Source organism: Salminus brasiliensis, chromosome 19 (genome assembly GCF_030463535.1).
Source record: "Salminus brasiliensis chromosome 19, fSalBra1.hap2, whole genome shotgun sequence".
NCBI classification, from domain to species: Eukaryota; Metazoa; Chordata; class Actinopteri; order Characiformes; family Bryconidae; genus Salminus; species Salminus brasiliensis.
The window spans coordinates 15071158-15091457 of NC_132896.1; the positions used below are offsets into that span (position 1 = coordinate 15071158).

Sequence of the window (20300 nt, forward strand, 5' to 3'; positions counted from 1 at the left end):
GATTGTTAAATAAACATGAGAAATCACCATGAGAGTTACATCATGGCATCTCATCTTTGCGCAGAGTGAGTTTTTCTTTCTGTTGACTTGTGGTACAGACTGCTGTCAAGGTAAAATGAATTTCAGATGTTATGCCAGGGTGATTTATCAGCGTTTAGAGGGGCTCCGAAAACAGGAACCTCATTACATTAGCCATTTGAGACCTCCGATTGTTCTCTGAGATATTGTTGCTCTTTGCTGAATGAACCTTGTCACTGAAGCACAACCAGTCTGACTCATCATGCGCGCATGAAAGAACACTCAAGCTGCATTTCAATGAAGCGTGGAGGAATTTTTGAAATTCTAATGTAATGCTGATGTATCTCTCTATCTGTGTCTCCGTCTCTTTCCCCATCTACTTTCCCCATACCCTCCTCTGTTCTCTTCGCATCGGCGTCTCCTTTCTTCCTCGCTCCCTCTCTTGTCATCCCTCTGTCAGCTTGTCACCTGAAGAGTACGGGGAGTTTCTCCGACAGCGAGAGGAGAAGCTGAAGGAGCAAGCTGCTGCAGCCACCGCTGAGGCCACCGCGGGGAAGAAGAAATAACAGAAATCACAGCGGATCTGCCTGTCGTGTATTTATACTGCAAAGCCGTCAACAGCACACCCTTGCAATATGCGGAGACCATTTACTTTTGGCAAACTGGAATTTACGCAGCTCTCTTTAGTAATAAAATACTCTTGTTTTACACCCTATGCTGCATTCCGGGTGGTTACTGTGCCTCAGGATTCATAACACACTCTTCGTCTCCATTCTGTTCTTAGTCTCTCTCTCCCTCTCTCTCTCTGCCTGTCTTTGTTTCTCTCTCTCTCTCTTGTTTTCCACCTGTTTTGTTCTCTCAGATTTTTGCTTGCTCTTTCTGCCTCTCTTGGTTCCCCTACCTTATTTCTTCTTCCTATCTTATTTCTCCTGTTGGAATGAAGGTATGAGAACAATGGTTTAAACACCTTAAAATTAACACTCAAAATTAATACTAAAACTTTGTATTTTTTCTGCAGCCCGTCATGGTCAGGTAGCTAAACACCATTTTAGCACTTGCCAACATTAAGCAGCGCAAAGTGCCAAGGGGTACAGAGCAGTCAATCATAGAAAACCTTTGATGGGATTTGACGGGACTGTCTGTGACCGAGCAGCTAGGCACTGACCCAAGAATCAAAGAGCTCCCCAAAAAAAAAATCTGTCAAATTACTTCCCAGGCAGTAAAGCAGTGTATGAGTGCATGAGTGTATTGCAAGTATCTGTCAGGAGTGAAGTGAAGGTCAGAAATTATTTTCCTGTGTCCTGGGCAGCACAAAGGAATAGCTGTCTCTGTTTGACACCAAAAAAAGAGATTGAGGTGGCTGTGTTCACAAAACCACCTCCCATTCCGCTCTGCGGGCCGGCAGAGCACAAATACACTCAATATCAGTGTGTGCAGGTCCTGAGGGAATATCGTTTTTTCAAGTTCCTAGGAAGAAAGGGGCTGGTCATTTCAAAGAACCTTCAAGCCAGCCGTTCCCTTAAGGGAGGTGTGGGGGGGGCAAGGTTTCATTGTTTTGGGGTTTGTTTGGTTTTTTTCCACCTCCCTGTGGATTTGAAATGGAACTGCACCGGCATGACTAAGCTGATAACTACTAGTATGGGATTCATAATCAGTGCACTAGGTAGAAACCGGGCAGAACAGTCGCATTGACATGCATTACCCTGCCTCATATGATCTGCTGTTTCCCCTTTGGGCGCAGGGTTGGTGTCTCGGACATTAGTGGCTTCTGCAGACCCAGAGGCTTGTGAAATGACTGAAGTAGAACACACAGCCTCCTCCCTGATAAGAGGCTGGTGAGTTATTAAGGAAAATTGATTCCTCAGCATCATGCAGTAAATTTTATTCCTACCCACAGAACATTATTGTGCTATTTTGTGTTCTTTTACCTTCACGTTCCCAGTAGATATGTCGGTTTGAGGCTGCCAAATGCTGAAGTGCATGACCCCCCCCCCCCCCCCCCCCCCCACACCTTTCCCTTCTCCTGCAAATTCCACATAAGACGAGATTTTCAAATATTAATGGAGGATAAACCAGGTAAGCTTGCATTGAATTACCACAAGGTGGCAATAAACAAATCACATGTTTCTGAACCTCCCTTGTTTAATTCTTAGAGATCCTTTGCTGCAAACATTTTAAAGACCTCCTTTTATATTACTAAATGTGGCTAGAAGCTATGTGTCCCATTAGTTAATACTATACTTTCTGCTGAAAAGAGTGGACCATATTCATCAAGAGTTTTAGAGTGAGAACACTTATTTAAGATCAGTTTTCAATACTTTCTGTAGTTCTGTTCAGTGCCATTTCAAAGGGCACACCCTGTACCAAAGTCCAGCTTTGCAAAACAAGCTTTTGACCTGTGGTATTGTTTTCCTTTATTCCCATCAGTCACCACACATTTTTATGCATCCAGTTGCTCATGGAATTTCACCAACTGTGGCATCCAATTACAGTATGCTTGTAGCAATGCGGGATTGTATGAAACACCTGAATTCAATGATTAAGAGGTGTGTCGTAATACTTTTATCCATTTAGCGTATTTACATGTAGACAAACAACTACATGGCACATGGCTACATGGCACCTTTCATAGCAGGCCGCCCATTATTTAGGTGTGCAAAAATATTGGTACATAACTCTTAATTGGTTGCATATGCCTTACTTAACATAACCGTATCAAACCAGCAACCCACCGACCTTACTCAGCTGTTCCATTTTTCTTTTGTCATCTTCTACCGCAGCTTCTTTCACTTGTTTGTTTTCTCCTCTTCAGGAGATGAAATGCATGCTCTAGATTAAGGTCTGCTGAATGACTTGGCCAGTCTAAAACCACTTTCCTCCCCTGATGAAGTCCTTTGATGTGCTGGCAGTGTGTTTTGGGTTATTGTCTTGCTGCATGATGAAGTTCCAGCAGATTAGATTGGTTGATTTGGATCATGAGCAGATTCTTCCTCTCTCCACACTTTGGCATTTCCTTCACTTTGATTGAGGGTAATCTTGGTCTTGTGTTTCTTTCCAAAGTCCCATCTGGTCTTTTGAGTCTTACTGCTGATAAGTGTTTGGATCTTGTGGTACAACCTCAATATTTCTGTTTTCAACGTCTTCTTAACATTGTAGAGGTCATTAGTAATTGCATTGTAGAGGTCGTTAGTAATTGCATTGTAGAGGTCGTTAGTAATAAAAAATAACACTGAATGGCTAGGGGTGGATGGGATCCAAATCCGTAGTGTGTGGGTTCGTAGGTTGTGAGGCTTACTTTAGATACCCAAATGTATGTACAAAATCAATTGATAACCCTAATATTTGATCAATTTGAACAAATACAATGTGACGTTTCATACATAGGCATTGTCAGATTATGGTTGCATTGTGGCCCAGGTTGTCTTTAAAAGAAATATTACTGGGAAAAAAGCCATCCTGTTCTTAATGACATTTTTGACAGTAGGAGTTGAACACCATGTGTTGGATGTTAGATCTAAGATTGTGTTTGATGGTGGGAAGTGAAGAAGCCCACCTTTGCTGCATTTATATGCATGACAAGAAGGAAAGATAATGATGTGAGTAATTATATGTAACCGCTGTCTTTATCAGGTCCAGATAACTGGCCACCTAGCTGTAGACGTGGCAGTACCTACAGTTGGAAGAGTGGGAGGACACATTAGCTTTACTAGGAATGATTGCAACAGAAAAATGAAATCTGATGTAATGATATGGGTTGTGAGCAGGATTGTGAGCAAGACTGTGGGCAGGTAAAAAAAGAAAAAGCCTCACAGAGAGCAACTTCCTAAAAACTGTTTTAAGTGTGCATCTGTTGGCAGCACGCAGGGAACAACAAACACACTACAAAAAAAAGACTAAATGCTTAGATTGTAAACATATTTAACAAATAAGATAATTAATACTGCAGTCACAAGGAAATTAACTGAACCCTTTGGAATGAGCTTTTTTTCTGCATTGATTACTAGCACAACGCGATCTGATCATTATCCAAGTTACAATTAAACACAAACACAATCTAGCTAAACTAATAACACCTTTTATTGGACACATTGAATAAACATTTACAGTGCAGGCTAGAAAAAGTAAGTAAACCCTGAATGAAACAACTAGATATGCCTCTTTAGCAACATCTCTTCATTTCCACTAAACATGTCCTAAAGCTGCAAATGGTTGTGGAGGAATTTTTGATTTAATTTCTTCCTCCAAAGGTGTTTCAGTTCGTTAGTATTCCTGGGATGCCTTGCATGCACAGCCCTTTTCAGGTCAGGACACAGCATCTTGATAGGGTTAAAGACAGTAACCGGGCTTTGTATGCTTACATTTACTATGCAAAGCATCTGCGAAAACCCACACTTTCAATTTCATCTCCTTTTGTTTGAATTTACAACAGCCTGCTTCACACTCTTATAAATAAAGCTGCTGCTCCACTCTCACATCACTGTTATAAACACTGTTCTTAAGAGAACTGAAAGTGGTTCTTCTATGGCATCACTCAAATAACCTGTTTGTAGCACCTTTATTTTGAGGCATAGGTTTTTTTTATTATTAACTGAGTTCAACACCCCCCACACCTGTCAGACAAAATGTATACCCTTTACTTCAGTGTCATTTTTATCTAGCAGCCATCCAGTCATTTCACGTACCCTGCATCACAAACTGTCTGACTTTATGATTCCCTGAAGAAACGAGTGAGTCACGGCTCCCTTATGGGTGTTAAGTGGCTGAACTAAACTGCCAGAGTAGAAGTGTTAAAAGCATTTCCCGCTAGCTTTTTGTAGGTTAAGTATCTCATTCAGTAGTAACAGAGTGGTCGGCTGTCCCCCCTAGGTCAAAAGGTATATATAAATAAGTTCCCTGTATCATTATATACAGCTGGAAGGTTTGCTTCTGAACAAGAAAATCCGGCTCATGTGATTTCTTGACATGAAGGAATTAAAGCCGTGTCCAAGTGTTGGAGAACCCATCTATTAGAACATTTTGCACACACCATTCCCAATACTCGTAACTTTCTTAATAATAATAATAATTCAATAATAACATTAATAAAACTGATACACCATCACACTGATAATATTTAAAAAATGTGTCATGAAACGTTTGCCAGACCTAAGAACTGGAGCATTTATTTAAATATATTAAAATATTTTACTTTCATTACTTTTTTAAATATAAAAAGCCAATATTTAATTGTGAGAATAAACAAATGTCATAACATTATATTTCTGTACATATGTACAGAACATTTAATGACACAATAACCCATCTGTCCATCTTCTTATCCGATTCTTCCAGGTAACCCCGGAGTACTCGCAGGATAACCCACATGGACATGTGGGCAAGACCAGAGCAAGGGCTGAAAGCACAACCACAGGCCCCCATGAACACTCATAGGCTACATTCACATTTCCAGTTCCAGTATTAATTTGATACCTCCTGAATTTCCACTGCCAACCACTACCATTATATGCTCCACATCATTTGCAGATGCTCTCTTCACTCAAATTATTTACCATTTAAAGAGAGTGCCTGCAGATTATATTGGAGCACATAATACCAATGAGCCAGCTGTCATCAAAAAAAAAAAAAGAATAGTTCGATTTATTTAGCAAGAAGTGTGTCTGAAGCTTGTGTCGAATCCAAAGGCTGCTAAATGCTGCTAAGAGAAGGGCTCAAATTTCAGAAGGAAATAATAATTGGTTTGGGGTGATGGATGATTTTCAAACTGTTAGGTCATGTTCTGTGTTTGTAATGAGATCCTGTCAATATCCCAGCCAAACACTATTACTTACGCCTATCCGCCATACTCAGACATAGTGGTCAAATTACTAGTCTGCCTTTGTCTGGGCGCCCTCAAGACATGATTGAACTGTCCATCAAGGACTAGCAGGTTAACCAAAGGGCACTTTAGTGAGCCAGAATGCAAAATGAACTGTGGCAGTTGTTTTGTATTCTGAATATGGTTTATTGAAAGGTAATGCTAATGAGCTGGGCCTAATGTTTCATCTTTTCTGCCTTGTGTGACTGCCCACCCTCAGACCACTGAGAGTGGCTTTAGTTTGATACTTGCTAACCTCTGCCAACCACCCACACACACTTCAAAAGAGACCTCTGCATAATGTAAATCCTTTTGTTTTTCAAATCGCTTTAGAGAGCCACCGAGGGGCACGCAAAGCTGCTCGATTCACTTATACTTCACTTCCCTCCTTCGAGGAGATGCTTAGTCAATGTAGTGACTTTTGGGATGTCTCGATTCGATATGGAGGATTAGGCCTCCTCCTACTGCACGTACCATCTGGACCTACAGGGGATTTCCAACATGAAGAATATTGACATTTTAATAAACACTCTCCAAGCAGTTTATTAGGAAGACCTGCGCACCTACTCATTCATGCAGTCATCTAATCAGACAATCGTATAGCAGCGGTGCAATGCAGAAAATCATGCAGACACAGGCCAGCAGCTTTAGTTATCGTTTACATCAACCATCAGAATGGGGGAAAATGTGATCTCAATGATTTTGAATGTGGCATAAGCATTTCTGTAACCGCTGATCTCTTTGGATCTCCTGAGTAAGCAGTCTCTACAGTTTACTCAGAATGATACAACAAAGTCATCCAATCAGCGGCAGTTCTGCAGCAAGTAGCACCTTGTTGATGAGAGAGGTCAATGGGGAACGGCCATATTGGTTTGAGCTGACAAAAAGGCTACAGTTCTGTACAACTGTGGTGAGCAGAATGCACAACTCATCCAACCTTGAGCCGGATGGGATACAGGAAACCATTTTTGTCAGCCAAGAACAGGCTGCAGTGGAGCACAGGCCAAAACTGCACAGTTGATGACTGGAAAAACTAAACCTGGTCTGATGAATCTGGATTTCTAATGAGGCTCATAGATGGTATGGTCAGAATTTGGCACCAACCTGCTTTGTGTCAACAGTCCAGGCTGTGGGGAATGTTTTCTTGGGTGGTTAATACCAGTCATTGCTTGAATGTGCAACACTTTTTTTCTCATCTTCGAATGACTACTTCCTGCATGGTGCACCATGTCAAAATGCAAGTCGTTTATTACTGGTTTCATGAATTCAGTCTTCCTTATAAGCTTTCCCAACCCAAATAGAACAGCTCTGGGATGCAGAAGAACAGGAGATTCATGGCATAAAAGTGCTCCTGAAAAGCTGCAGGAATTGTATGATGCAACCTGGACCAGAATCTCAAAGGAATATTTCTAACATACATGCCACAAAGAATTGAGGCTGTTCTGAGAGCCTACCCAATATTAGAGTAGTATTCCTAATGAATTGCTTGGTAAGTGTAGTATCTATGAATACAGGAGGCCCACGCTCTATAATAGGTCTTCAAATTTTCATAAATAACATGCCACAGCAGCTAGAGCTTCATGAATAACTTACCCAATCCAACGTCAATTCTGCGCAATATTGTTGTATCTTTAAAGTGGCCATAAAAAGACAGTATACACAAGCTGTAGCAGTGAGGTGCATTTTCAGAAATGAACAAAGCAATGTAAAAAGTCTGCACCATGGAACTATTTTAAAATGGAAAATATCAATTTATTAGCAGTGCCAGTGTTTCAACTGTGTGGCATCCAACCTTTTCCACAAAGTTCCAATGTGGCTCTAGATTTTCATTCTAAAACAACAGTGGCACACATAATCAATAATCACAGGATGAATACAACTTATTAAACAAGTAGAGAGTCAGGGGTGCTCGGTTAGGACAGGACACTGGACTGATTTAGTGAAAGTGACATGCAATAAAACATGCACAGAATGCAGTCCCTGCTTCTAACTCAGGAGTCACAGAACCAAAGCAATGTGACATCATGCTATAGTCAAGCTGGAACAGCTAGTTGAATTGCTTGGCTCTTTACCAGGGTATGTTTTAAAATCTGATGGTTTAGCTAGTCTATCAGCATGTCCAACTTGACCAGGCTAGACAACCAGCATGAATAAAATGACCAAACCTCAACTAACTTTAAGCAAACTACTCAACCAGTGATGATGACTCGTCAAGTTGGTCAAGCTAACAGACCAGCTAATCCATCAAAGCTAAGCTGGTTAACCATCTTAACCAGCTGGCCTGCCAACATATTTCAGGGAAATTTTTCACCTTGATGACCAGCTCTTCAACCTCCTCGGCCATTAAAGACCAGCTTAGACCGTCTGACACCAGCTACCAACTGGTGATAAGCTGGAGTTTTTTCAACAGGTGGTTAATTAAACTAATAAACACACTATAAACAAACATGTATAAAGTACTAGAGACCCAGACTACAGTACAAGTACAAGTGCTCTATCAAAAAAGTGTCTTGAGTAGAGTCAGTACTACTTAAGTTCTGAAAGTAAAAGTACAAGTATTGTGTTCTGTAGTATTACTATTAGAATCAGTCAAAAGTTTGAATATCATGGTTTATATTATTTTCAATGCTTAGACTTAAGGACTGTCACAATTCCTTTGGCTGTAGTACAAGGAGAGGAATGTAGAAGGCAGAGTACATGAACATGGAGTCTTCAATTAACTCTCTAAACAAACTCGCCCAAAAGAAAGGCTGAACAGAACTGACTCAACCTGCCACATACAAGTGTTTCATATGGAAAAACAAGTGAGAAGAGCAGCTTAAAACACTGAGCTAAAGCTGAGCTTGTAAACAAAACTGCAACTAAAAGATCTCAGGCCATTAGGCCACATACAGGTATTTGATGAAGATGATGAAGATGTTGTTTCTTCTGGTGGTTCTTCCATCTCTGAATGAACTAACAAAGCGTTAGTCTAGCGTTAGTGTCCTCACTGCAGCAGCGGAGCGAGAGGAAGAATGGCAGCATGCACGCTCACAGCTTAATCGCTTGTTCTGCTCAATGTTGAGACGGCTTCATCAAACCCGGTGACCAGTATATATAATGTGGGTTTGAAATGACCCGTACTATGCAGCTTCTAAAACATGTAATGGAGTAAAAATATTAAATTCATCCAAAATATGTAGTGAAGTAAAAGTGGAAGTAGGAGAAAAAAACAATACTCCAGTAGATACAGATACAGCATTTTAGTACTTAAGTATAGTAGTGAAGTAGTTCATTCCTATACATCTCTGACTACACAACAGCCACCTTATTCACATACTAACCACTGTGTGCTGTAGCTGATATTGGTAGTATATGATTCCTCACATAATCTGGACTGTTTTAAGCACCCTTAGTCGAAGTGTGTACTGTGCAGCTGTATAATGACAAAAATACAGATGTCAGATTTTTAAAGAGTTTTAAACATTGAAGGGCTGGGACTGACAGGTCGTCAAATTAATGATTGACAAGACTCTCAGCCAATCACAGTCACAACCATCTCTGCGCACTACTTCCTTTACCAAGTGAAGGAAAAATAAACCACAGTAGATTTATTACACTTAGGCATGTAAATGTCGTATTGAATAAATATTTATTCAAGGCTTTTTATGTTGTTTAATTAATAAAACTGCAAAAATGTTATGTCTAGTATGTCAGAACTGTAAAGAGGCAGCTCTGTAGCTACTGGCTCTGAGGTAAGAATATCATCACTGTCCAATGAAAAACATTATCTCCAAAATGGTGATTTTACAGGAGAAGGTAAAAATGATCTTAACTCTGAATGGGAGTGAATGTAAAATATGTGTTTATTCCAGGTATTTTTTTTAGTATTTCTGCTGGTCTAGTCATTCAGAATTACTATATACTATATTAGCTAGAGATATATAGTGTGCAGAGCAGCTACAGGGTTCAAACCACGAAGAAAACTAAAAACAGACAAACATGGAGATACATGGTTTTCATTTGACAGCAGCGATTTGTTAACACTTATTTTGATGTGATGTGTAATGATTGCCTACATAACGTTATATTACAATATAGGATCAGTTAGCTAGCACTACCTGTTCTTAACTAGCTATAGCTAGCTACTGACACTTAGCTCAATAATGTAACGTTAGTTTAATTAAACAGGGCTTTGTAATGTTCTCATTTGTAATTAAAACATTTGTATATTTTTGGAGAAAATACTAAAGCAGTTGTGTTTTTTTTCCTTTGGCTAATCTGTTTTAGGTCAAATCGTTATTAGACACTAAAATATTATTTTGTCCAACAAGTGTGTGTATAGTGAAGATCCTCTAATGCGAGTTTATTGCTTAATATTTATTTATTAATATTTATTAATAATAATAATTAATAATGCTTTCAGGGTGCTCCTCTCTTAGTCCTGTAGTACAAATGCTACAAGTACTAGCTACCAAATATCCTGATCTGAACGTTTGACAGGCATAACCAGGGCCAGTGCCAGCTATAAAAGGTATATTAAAAAAAATAACAGGTGAATCTCCACATTTGCAAGTTTTATTTAAATTGCTAATCAAGTAAACAAATAAACCAGGTATAAATAAATAAGGTTTACATAGAGGGGAGGGGCAATCCTGCCTAAAACCTGCTATAGTAAACAGCCGGGTCTGGACATTAAGAGCATTAAACTAAATGAGTTGGGACTAGGATCAGAATGGGATCAAAATATCACTAGTAACAAACCAGAGAGAATCAGCAACAGATAATATGCAGAATGGACTGTGTGAAGCTAAACCTCCCTGCAGTAAAGATAACAGTGTGTGTTCCTGTGCCTCCACTAGGGGGCGGCCACTGTCTTCAAATACTTCATGGAGGGTTCAGTTACGTATTTCTCCTGGTAGATGGGAGCCTCCTGTTCTGGGAGGATTACCCCAGGAAGATTTCAGAAAGCATTTACGTGTCAAGCTCTGATTTCTGTCCCAGGCATTTTTCCTTTTCCCCGACACAGAAGTTGTGATACAATGTGCACCGTGGATCAGTTACAGTGTTGTCAATAGGGTTGTAAGGATTACTCCGTTAAGATCAATCACTCTATTGAATCATTAGCATTCACTATAACTACATATTGATTAGAGGCTAATTATCAAATGCTTACTTATGTATATTTTTTCATGTAAGTGTTTCAGAATATTTTAAGCATAAATAGAGATTGTCCAGTTTTTAAGTTCATTTGTATGGTTTCTTTACCACATCATCCACTGTACACTGTCATAGTCTTAACTGATCTATGCTTAATGGTTGTCTATTCTATTAATCTATCTATATGTTTTTTGTATACTTCATTGTTCTCAATTAATTGTAATGTCTGTATTAATTATAGCTGCACACTTCAAATCAAAACATTATTGATATCCAATTCATTTCCAAATTCTTTCTTTTATTTTTTTCCTTTTATTTTCAGTTTTCTGTCAGATATTTTCACCATTTTTGAGATTGTGACACCACTCCAACTCGTGATTGCTCAGTCTGTGCAATTCAGGCCTGTATACAACTTATACGATTATTCAAATAATCAGTTTTCGTGTAGGGATTTTTAGCTGATTATTTTCCTATAGGAATGAATGGGCTGGAATGGTTTATGAACCCTTTCCCTCCACTGTGATACAAATTTAGGAGGAACACCCAGCCTGGCAACACCCTAACAACCACCTGAAATACCATAGCAACCAACCAACAACCACTAAGAAACACCTTGCTCCCACCGAGCACAACATAGCCACCTATGGCACCATAGCAACCACCTAAAACATCATAGCAACTGTCACAACGACCTGGAGCACCTCAGCAATCACCTGAAATACCTTAGCAACCACCTAGAATAACATAGCAACATTATTATGGACAGATCATATGTCATATGATGGCCAGTGATTTTATCAGATAAATCCATTTGAATGGTGCTTTTTTTAAGGATGTGTGCTGATAGAGCTGATTTCTTTAGTATAATAATGATTTCACAGTGTTGTGAAGAATCCCCTCTCCCTCAAACTGAACTACACCCGTGATTTGTCCCTGTACATCTGCAACAGGCTCACTTTATTTATTTATTTTCTGCTGTGACGCAAGAAGACATGGCCTTTTCCGGCCACAGTGTGGCGCAGGAGAGCCAATGTAGGTTTCTGTGGCATTGTGCTTGTTCTCTCACCAGCATATTTCTGCCTGTACAACTGGGTACTGGAACAAAATGTCCAATTCCTTTGTCTGAATTGCTTAGCTAAACTGCCTCTCGCTCTTTTCCCCATGGCACACATGCAGGTGCGAAGAAGAGACGGGCCACAGTGTTACAGCAGAGTATGCTGTAATCCTGTAATCCTTGGTGCAGGCTAGAAATCACTGAGTGACCTTTCATTGGCAAATTGGGGGTAAGTTAATATAGGTTTTCTTAATTGGCTTATACTGATGCCCTTGTGCATAAGCACTGTTAGCATAGCAACGCATCACTCTCCCTTTTTTTGCTTTCTCTCTCTCTCTCTCTCTCTCTCTCTCTCTCTCTCTCTCTCTCTCTCTCCTTATTGGGAAGGATGCTGTGAGAAAGGAAAGGAGGGGGGCTAAAATTGGTGCCCCTAAGCAGGAAAGCCCATATATGGAGTCCAACAGCACTGGCGTTTCGACGTAGGAGAAGCAGGTACGCGTTCAGTGTAGGCTGCTAGGGAGGGGGGGAGAGAGAGCCAGAGAGAGAGAGATAGAGAAAGAGTAACAGAGAGAGAGAGAGTGGGGAGGGCTCATGCGCGTGTGGCATTCAGTGCGTGTGTGCGTCAAAGTGGGAAGTGGCTGCCTGTGCGCGAGTGCCTCTGTGTCAAGTGTGTGCGTCAGTCTGAGTCAGATAGTGTCTCATCATGAGTGTGCGTCAGTGCTGTTGCTGAGCAGTCCGTGCTCCAGGGGAAGAAAGGGAGAGGGAGCGCACAGGAAGGAGGGATGCGGGGACCGGAGTGATGGAGGGAATGGGGAACGATGGACAGGGTGATAGCGAGCGAGAGCGAGGAAGGGAGAGAGGTCTTAAAGGAGACAATGGCAGACAATGACGCAAGAGACGTCAAAGAAGGCATCTTTAAGTGCACTTTAATATAAATGCATTTGTTTTTGACAACCAAATACACTTATCAGCGACACAATAGAACACTGATCCACAATGTCCATTCTTCATAGATAGCATATGTCAAAGTATGTCTGTTTTTTTGACGTTGTCGTATACAATAAAAATGTCTCTGATATGTACAGATCTAGCAGTTTTGTACAAATGTACAAATGTGTACACCCTATTATCAAACTGAAACCTCAGCACCTGCCTAGCTAGAGGCGTGTGCACCAAGCATCCATTCTGTATAACAGCACACATACCATATAATACTTTTTTAGTAATAATTTCTTTTAACTTAGCATGTAAATAGGTAGAACGTAGGAATCAATCCTTTACTTGACCGTAGACAACTCTACGTTAGCATGTCGGCACCATGGGAGTAGTACCCATGTCGACTAGTAACTGAATAGAAATAGTACCTCATCCCTATTGTCCGCTTCATTTTTTAAAACAAAACTTCACCTTGTTTTTCCGTGTTACCTTTTTTTTGTTGTTTGCGTGTTTTTTTTTTTTTTAAACCCCTCTCAAAAAAGAAGAATTGGCCATTCACACAGTCGTGTTCACCACTCTACACCGCACGCTGTAAAGTTACGATGTCACCGTGGTATTCACTGTATAAAGATGCTGCCTGGCTGAGTTCAGCAAGCCTCGGTTGTGCTAAGCACGTTGAGAGCAACAACAGAGATAGATTGCAAGCATTACAAATATTGATGCTGCAAAACGTCCAGTGCATTAGCGTCTAGCCTTGCCCGTGAAAATGGCTGGCCGAGGAGCCATTCAACACCGGCTGGCCAAGTTGTCAGTCCACCCGAGTGTGTGCATGTGTATATGTGTGTGTGCATGTGCGGTTGCACACAATCTTCTGTGAGCTGGTAGCTTCTTCTCCAGACGGCGTCCACTGGACCAGTTGAAGACTACTGGAAAGCATGACTTCTCTTTGCACACAAACTTAGATTTGTTCACAGATTAAAGAAACATTTGTACAGCACACTGATACACACGTTTGAAAAGAGATACTCATGGCAGCCACAAACCCAAAGCTCAATGTATTCTGGATATATGCATTCACATGTAATAGTGCTGTAATAGTGCATTGCTGTTCCCAAATCAGAGTTACGCCCTTTACGAACAAATAACTCTGCTAGAGAGAGAAGGACAGGGCGTGTTAGGCTCTTGAATTTCCGAAGTCTGACCACATGTAGAAATCGTAATACCAGTCGTGGTACTGTCTGATAAAGTGCGTCCACACATTGGGCGTTGTGTGTGTGAGGCTGCCATTTTACAAGCATTGAGCTGTAAGCTGTCTGTTTGTTATCTTATTGAAATGTGAAGACAAGAATGTTTTTTTCCCATGTCTTCAGAGTTCACGACAAGAGTATTTTCACTACGAGTGAATACAAATGCAAGTCGAGTTGCGCTTACGAAGTCAGAGATCTTATTCTCTGATTAAAAAAAGCTCATGTTAACAGTAAAGCAGAGACCAAAAAAAAATAAAACTGACCTCCAAGTCTTTTCACGACTTGGTTCACACGCTAGTATATTGCATCATTGTTGCGATGTTGCACCATTATAGACATATAAATTCATGGATAAATACATGAACAAAATATGAATGAATTTTCTCAGTGGATATGAGGAAGTTCAAGTCTTTTTGGCTTTATATACATTATGTATATATTTATACATATAATTTTCACTTTTCAGTAAAAGTAGCTCCATGAAATATGACAATATGCCATACTTAATGAAGTAAGTCACAGACTTATTTTAGAACGGAGGATCACTTCCACTCCCATCTGCAAGACAAGAAGAGAGAAACAAGAAAAGCAAAAATAGGGTTAGCGAATGCTTCTCGGTTGCCGAGCATATTCTGGTAAATTCGAGTAGACGGTGTTTGCGGAATTTAAAAAAAAAAAAAAAAAAAACAGAAGAGAGCTGCTCTCACCTTTGCGGAAGCACTGTTGCGGCAGGTGACTTTGGAGTTGATACAACTCAGGTTGTTGCCCCAGGCCAGGGGCGATCGAGGCACCTGCCCCAAACGTGGGTTCCAGGGCGGCCAGCTCCTCGAGGAGGGACTGGGCGCAGGGCAGGCCAGGCGATGCGGGGCTGACGGGTGAGGAGACAGGCACTGGAGAGATGGGCGAGGCTATCAGTTGCAGCGGTGGAGACGCTGGGATACTGGTAGACAGTGGCGATGCCGCTACCTCTGTCTCCATGGCAACTTCGCCTGCCGCCTTCCCATCCGCCATGTCGCCTGCGTTGACTGGCGACATCATAGCCCCGCACCCGGCCGCGTGGTTACAGTGCGCCGATTGGACGCTACAGAAGTGGCCGGCACTCACGGCAGAGACCCCATCAAAGTGCAGGGGTGGACACCAGCACTCAGGAGTCGGGGGGGAACAAGGAGGACTGGAGGGAGAAGAGGGGGTGGGGGAGAGTGATGGTGAGGATAGGTCTTTAAGGAGGGTTTCTAAGACACTCTCTTCAAACAGAGAGTCGTCATCTGGGAAGATGGGCAGGTCTAGGCCTCTCCAGGATTTGACTGGGTAGAATTCACCCAGAAGTGAGGCCGTCTCCAGTCCTACTGAGTCCAGGGAGGGAGAGGGAGCTCGTGGAGAGATGGAAGAGGGCAGCAGCTTGGAGAGAAGAGGGTCCAGGTAGAACCCCTCAGCTAGCGTGCTTATGTGCTGCGCCAAAAGAGAGATCTCTGTCCTTTCTTTTTCTCTCTCCCGCTCTAGGGAGAAGAAGGACAGGCTGGGCTGTTTTCCAGGTGAGGCTTCAGGTGTGAGCAGGCCTTCAGGTGGGTATGGGAGTGGCCCATGAGGGACATCAACATAGAGTGGACCGCGAACCTCAGGCAGTGTCATGACGGTGCAGTCCCCATCTCCTGGACTGTCTGGGGTTGGAGGAAGCTTCTCGTAGAGTGAACTGCTGCAAGGCTCTGCAGGGAAGAGAATGTCTGTGGATGGAGGTTGCAGAGTGAGTGGCAGTAGCGTGGACAGTGTGGTGGTTGGAGGAGCAGGGCTGCCTTGTGGGTTTGAGGGGGCAGATGGGGAAAGAGAGGGGGCTACTGTAGTTGTGACTGTTGCAGTAGGGGCGAGTGGTGGTGGTGTGGTGGCACCAGTGGGATCGAAGCTGAAGAGGGGTTCCCCAAAGGGGAAGCTGCTGCTTCCCAGCTGAGGTGTATATGGAGGGGTGCACACAAACTCCTTGGTCTGCTGGGCCTGGGTGGTAGGCACTGGTGGTAGAGGAAGGGGGAGTGCAGGTAGTGGGGGATCTACCTGGAAAGCAGGGGGAAGCAGAATGTTCTGAGTGAGGAAGTCCAAGTCTGACACTGTGGCAACAGTAACAGGGGATGAAGCAGCTGAAGGCCTGTCGATTGTTTCGCTGGGTGGCTGCTGGAAGAAGGTCTCTTCCTCCAGAGAGGAGAGACTGGAGCGTGGACCACTCTCCAATGGCATGGTTTCCATTGAGGAGCTGGCACCTTGCTCTTCTGCAGAGCCAGTGCTGCACACTGTTGTGCTGAAGTCAAATGATTGACCTGAGAGACCACTGCTCCCGGGTGTGAAGACTTGGTCAGGGCTGGAGAGGGTCTCTGGACTCTGCAAACTTGCAGGGTCCTGTTGGGAGGTACTGGTGCTGGTGCTCAGCACTACAGAGAGCTGGGTCTCCTCAGAGCTCAGCTGTTGCCTCACTGACCAGGCCTCTGACTCACTACAACAAGAAGAATAAAGAAATGGGTTAATGACATTTTCACATTTTTTGTAATTGTAGAATTAACTGAAAAGGTATATGATAATAAGACTTGAACTGTACCTGATTATATAGTTGTTGCTGCTGATGGGGTTCTCTCCTGTCTCCAGCTGCAGGACCATATAAAGCCAGACCCATGAATGATCCGCAGCTTCCACTCGTACCACCATCTCTGCCCTGCCTTCTCCTCCCTCTCTTACTGTACGGAAAAAGAGGCGGAAAGGAATGAGTCAAGACATATTTCCACCCCGCATGAGATTTTGAGTCATACATCATCTCTGTAGGTGTTGTGCAGCGCTTCCTTACTACAATGATGTACTGCAATGTGTTGGTCACAGTGAGAGTTTAGTGATGGGCAGCTGTGTAGTGGGTGTTGCCTAATTCTACATACTGAACTGAGTTTGTGAACTTCAGTGAGACTCGTTAATCACTCAGGAGAAGTGACACTCACATAGACTGCAGTGCTGAGCCGAGGCATGCGAAAGGTCCTGGGGGTGCAGCAGGCTGTACCAGGAGCGAGACCGCAGAGCCTCTGCATCCATTCCCAGGTAAACACTTACACTACAAGAAAGAAAAATACTTCTATTAAGACATTGTAAACTATTCCACATAGATGAGATAAGTGCCCAGTAGGTACTTATGGCTAGTGAATAGAGAACAGTGGCCTCACCTGTCCTGGGCTTCCTGTAGTCTCATGTCCCGACTGTGCTGTGAACGGAAACATGTTAGGAGGAAACCGCTCTCCAGGGATGGGGCTGAAGGCTGTTCTGTGGAGGTGCCAGGTCGGGTCGGGTGGGGATCCAGAGGTGCGCAAAAACACACCCATACTGGATTGGAGGTCCAGTAGGATCCCGGCGAGGAGGGCCCAGGTGGTGGTGATAGACAGCGAGCCCGGATCAGAACAAGCTTGTTTCCAGCGCTCTGTCTGCGTACCGACTTGGAGGTGTTGAAACGGCAACGGAACAATCGGTCTAAAGGAGAGAAAGAAGAGAAAGACATTAGAACTTGAATTGCTTTCTTTCAAAACTATATTACTGAGCCACGATCAGACACTGATGTGAACATGTAGACGTCTTACCTGTCTCAGGTGACGTTGGAGGCACCAGGTTACTCCTCATAATAAAGTGGTCTGCAGGGTCTATTATGTCATATACACTGTCCCCTTGGGCGACCAAATCTACCTGAAAGTTCAACCATAAAGAAATGCTATTCACTCTCCATGGAACACATCAGCTGATAGTTATGACATACTAGACAATAAGAGGCGCTGAAACAGTAAGAATGACTGTCATCTGTCATTTTAACTTACCATTGAGTGTCCGAGGTGCTCAGAGACGCTGTCCGACAGATAAAGTAGCTTTCCCTCCCCGGTCAGTAGCAGCAGGAAACCTGGCATGGCTTGCACCAGTTCTGAGAGCTCGTGAAACGATAAGAACCTTGCGCTTTCCTCAGCACCACCAGCTGCAGCTACATCTGAAAGAATTGATTAGCAGACATAAATGAGCCGTGCACGCCTTTTCCACACACACTTGCATCGTTCAAGTAAACGCTCCACACACAGTGATACGGTGTGCCTTTCAGCACCACGGACAGCGCTGGCGTGTTTCAGCACCAAGGACAGCAGAATGCCAGCTGAAAAAAGCTATAGCCTGAACTGCGGTTTCCTTATCAGACAGGTTTCTTGTAAAATGACACCTTTAACGTGCTTAAACGACACATTGTCAGTATACCAATGTGTAAAGCCATGGAGTGAGATCCACCTGTTGCCATAACTCTCGTTAGCGTGTAGCTCTCTCTAAAAACAGATTTGTGGACTCTACATCTCAAAACGATCCTTATTGTCTTGGCAGCGATAGTTAACGATGCTACAGCGATAACTAAACTCATAAACTAACCTAAACCTCATAAATCATATTTACCTTGACAGAAGAAGACGGATTTCCTCGTGTACATGCAGGCAAGGGACATGATGTGTAGATAGGAGAGGCGAGCCTTGTCCGCATCGGAGATGGGCAACAAGTCCCTCAGGTTTCTGATCTCTGCGTTTATTTGGTCCCTCCGAGCTTTCGAAGCTCCTTTAGTGGAACGGTACATTGTGGCCGGTGGTCGTAGTGAAGGTGGGGGAGGAGGTGAGCGTCAACTCGGTGAAGTTGTGTTGACTGCGGCGTGGCTCGAGGAAAGCGTAGATCTCTGGGGGGTTTTCTTGGATGTTTTTAGAAAGTCGAGCTCTGTCACGGTTTGTGAGTATGTGTGTGTGTTTGTGTGCGTGCGTGCGTGTGTGTAAGTGTGTGGTTCACTGGAGTGTCATCTCAGCTCATGGCCAGAGTAGGGCTGCGCTCCTTTCTCCTGCCTGTCCCGGGTTTTCCGCTTCGGTTCCGCCACAGCGCCTGGCTCGGTGCGGACCGGAGGCTCGGTGGCTTTCTCCTCCGGCTCGGAGCGTCAGTCGGTCGGCTGTTGGTGGAGCCGTCTCTCGCCCAGATGTCGGGAGCCCGTAAATCTGGTGGAGTTTCTCTGCTCGCCGGTAACTTATATAGGCTGGGACTCCGCTGGTGTAGGGGGGCTCCCAACGCGCCAACACCGACGTAAAAAAAAAAAAAGAAGAAGAGAGCAGGGAGGGGGGAGTAGCACAGGGGTAGGGAGGGGGGAGCTGGGTGAGTTTATGTGTCTCATATCAGTGTTCGCAGCGCTGAAACCCAAACCTCTCCCCCCTCCCAACCCTATACTCCCGCTCTGACTCCGGTTCGACGTCAGCATCCCCTCTCCTCGTTGATGACGTTGGCTTGAAATCGGGAGCTCCGGCGACGCAAAAAGCCCGATTTGGACAAAACCGAGCAGGGGGCGGGGCCAGCGTGTGAAACGTAGACGGAGTCACCGGGCTCCGGTGGACGGGCTGGAGCCCGGTGGGGAGGGGAGGGGGGTCCTGAAAGCGAGCTGCATACAAACGAGATGGGCTACAGATGTATTGCTGTTTCATTGCTAATGTAACGCTGCTACCTGCCTGCAAAGTTCAGCAATGATTCAGTGAGTGTTTCTCACACTCCATGACGGGTTTTCTGCCATTGCTTGTTCATGGATGTTCACGGTTGTTCATGGATGCTCGGGGATGTGATGTTTGTAGACGTGCCTCATATGTACACAAACAGTCAGTGTGTGTCACCTGTGTCTTCTGCAGCTTAGCTAATCCACTACACTCTTTGAGGTCACAGCACGCACCATTCACTGCGTCCCTTACCTGCTCGAGTGTGTCAGGCAGGCAAAGGGGCATTTCTGACAGTGGACTGTTTTTTGGGGGGGGTTTTTTGTGAATGGGAAATAAGGAATGGAGGGGGAGTTGTGGGGTAGTGGGCTTTAATTAAACTGCCCTTGACGCGCCAGAGTGAGCACCGCATTGAAGGGAGCAATGGAAGCGAGCACAATAAAGGCCGCTTTTTATTTTATTACATAAAATCTAGCTCTCTACCCTTATAAGGCAAAGCAGTGCGCGCTGCAGCTGCGGGCCAATTAGAATGGGCGCGAGAAGCGACGCATCGCCGCGTC

At 43.6% G+C, this 20300-nt stretch overlaps 2 protein-coding genes across 4 annotated transcripts in view; one reads left to right on the forward strand and one right to left on the reverse strand.

Annotated features, from left to right (window-relative positions):
• mrpl11 (mitochondrial ribosomal protein L11) overlaps nucleotides 1-733 on the forward strand; it is a 47445-nt gene extending 46712 nt beyond the window's left edge. For both annotated transcript variants that reach the window (XM_072663670.1, XM_072663669.1), the window contains exon 6: nucleotides 479-733. In XM_072663670.1, the coding sequence (XP_072519771.1) occupies nucleotides 479-584 (106 nt within the window). In that variant the 3' untranslated portion in view covers nucleotides 585-733. The remainder of the gene's footprint in view (nucleotides 1-478) is intronic.
• Nucleotides 734-13068: 12335 nt separating this feature from the next.
• npas4a (neuronal PAS domain protein 4a) lies at nucleotides 13069-19248 on the reverse strand. Of its 2 annotated transcripts, XM_072664102.1 has the most exons (8): nucleotides 18683-19248; nucleotides 18073-18236; nucleotides 17842-17944; nucleotides 17434-17734; nucleotides 17215-17324; nucleotides 16827-16962; nucleotides 14956-16724; nucleotides 13069-14806 (listed from the first exon to the last, which is right to left on the reverse strand). In XM_072664102.1, exons 1-8 carry the CDS (start codon nucleotides 18855-18857, stop codon nucleotides 14778-14780), a joined length of 2787 nt encoding a protein of 928 aa, XP_072520203.1. In that variant the 5' UTR covers nucleotides 18858-19248; the 3' UTR covers nucleotides 13069-14777. The 2 variants fall into 2 exon arrangements, with proteins under 2 accessions (XP_072520203.1, XP_072520202.1); XM_072664101.1 differs by having other exon boundaries at nucleotides 13069-16724.
• Nucleotides 19249-20300: the final 1052 nt, after the last annotated feature.

Bases quoted from the DNA above. Each gene is read 5' to 3' on its own strand.
- npas4a (XM_072664101.1), bottom strand. From the start codon at position 18,857: ATGTACCGTTCCACTAAAGGAGCTTCGAAAGCTCGGAGGGACCAAATA. The intron at 17,945-18,072 runs GTAAGTTAAAAT...TTGAACTTTCAG, and splicing joins AGCACCTCGGACACTCAATG to GTAGATTTGGTCGCCCAAGG. The intron at 17,735-17,841 runs GTAAGACGTCTA...TCTCTCCTTTAG, and splicing joins TCCAACGTCACCTGAGACAG to ACCGATTGTTCCGTTGCCGT.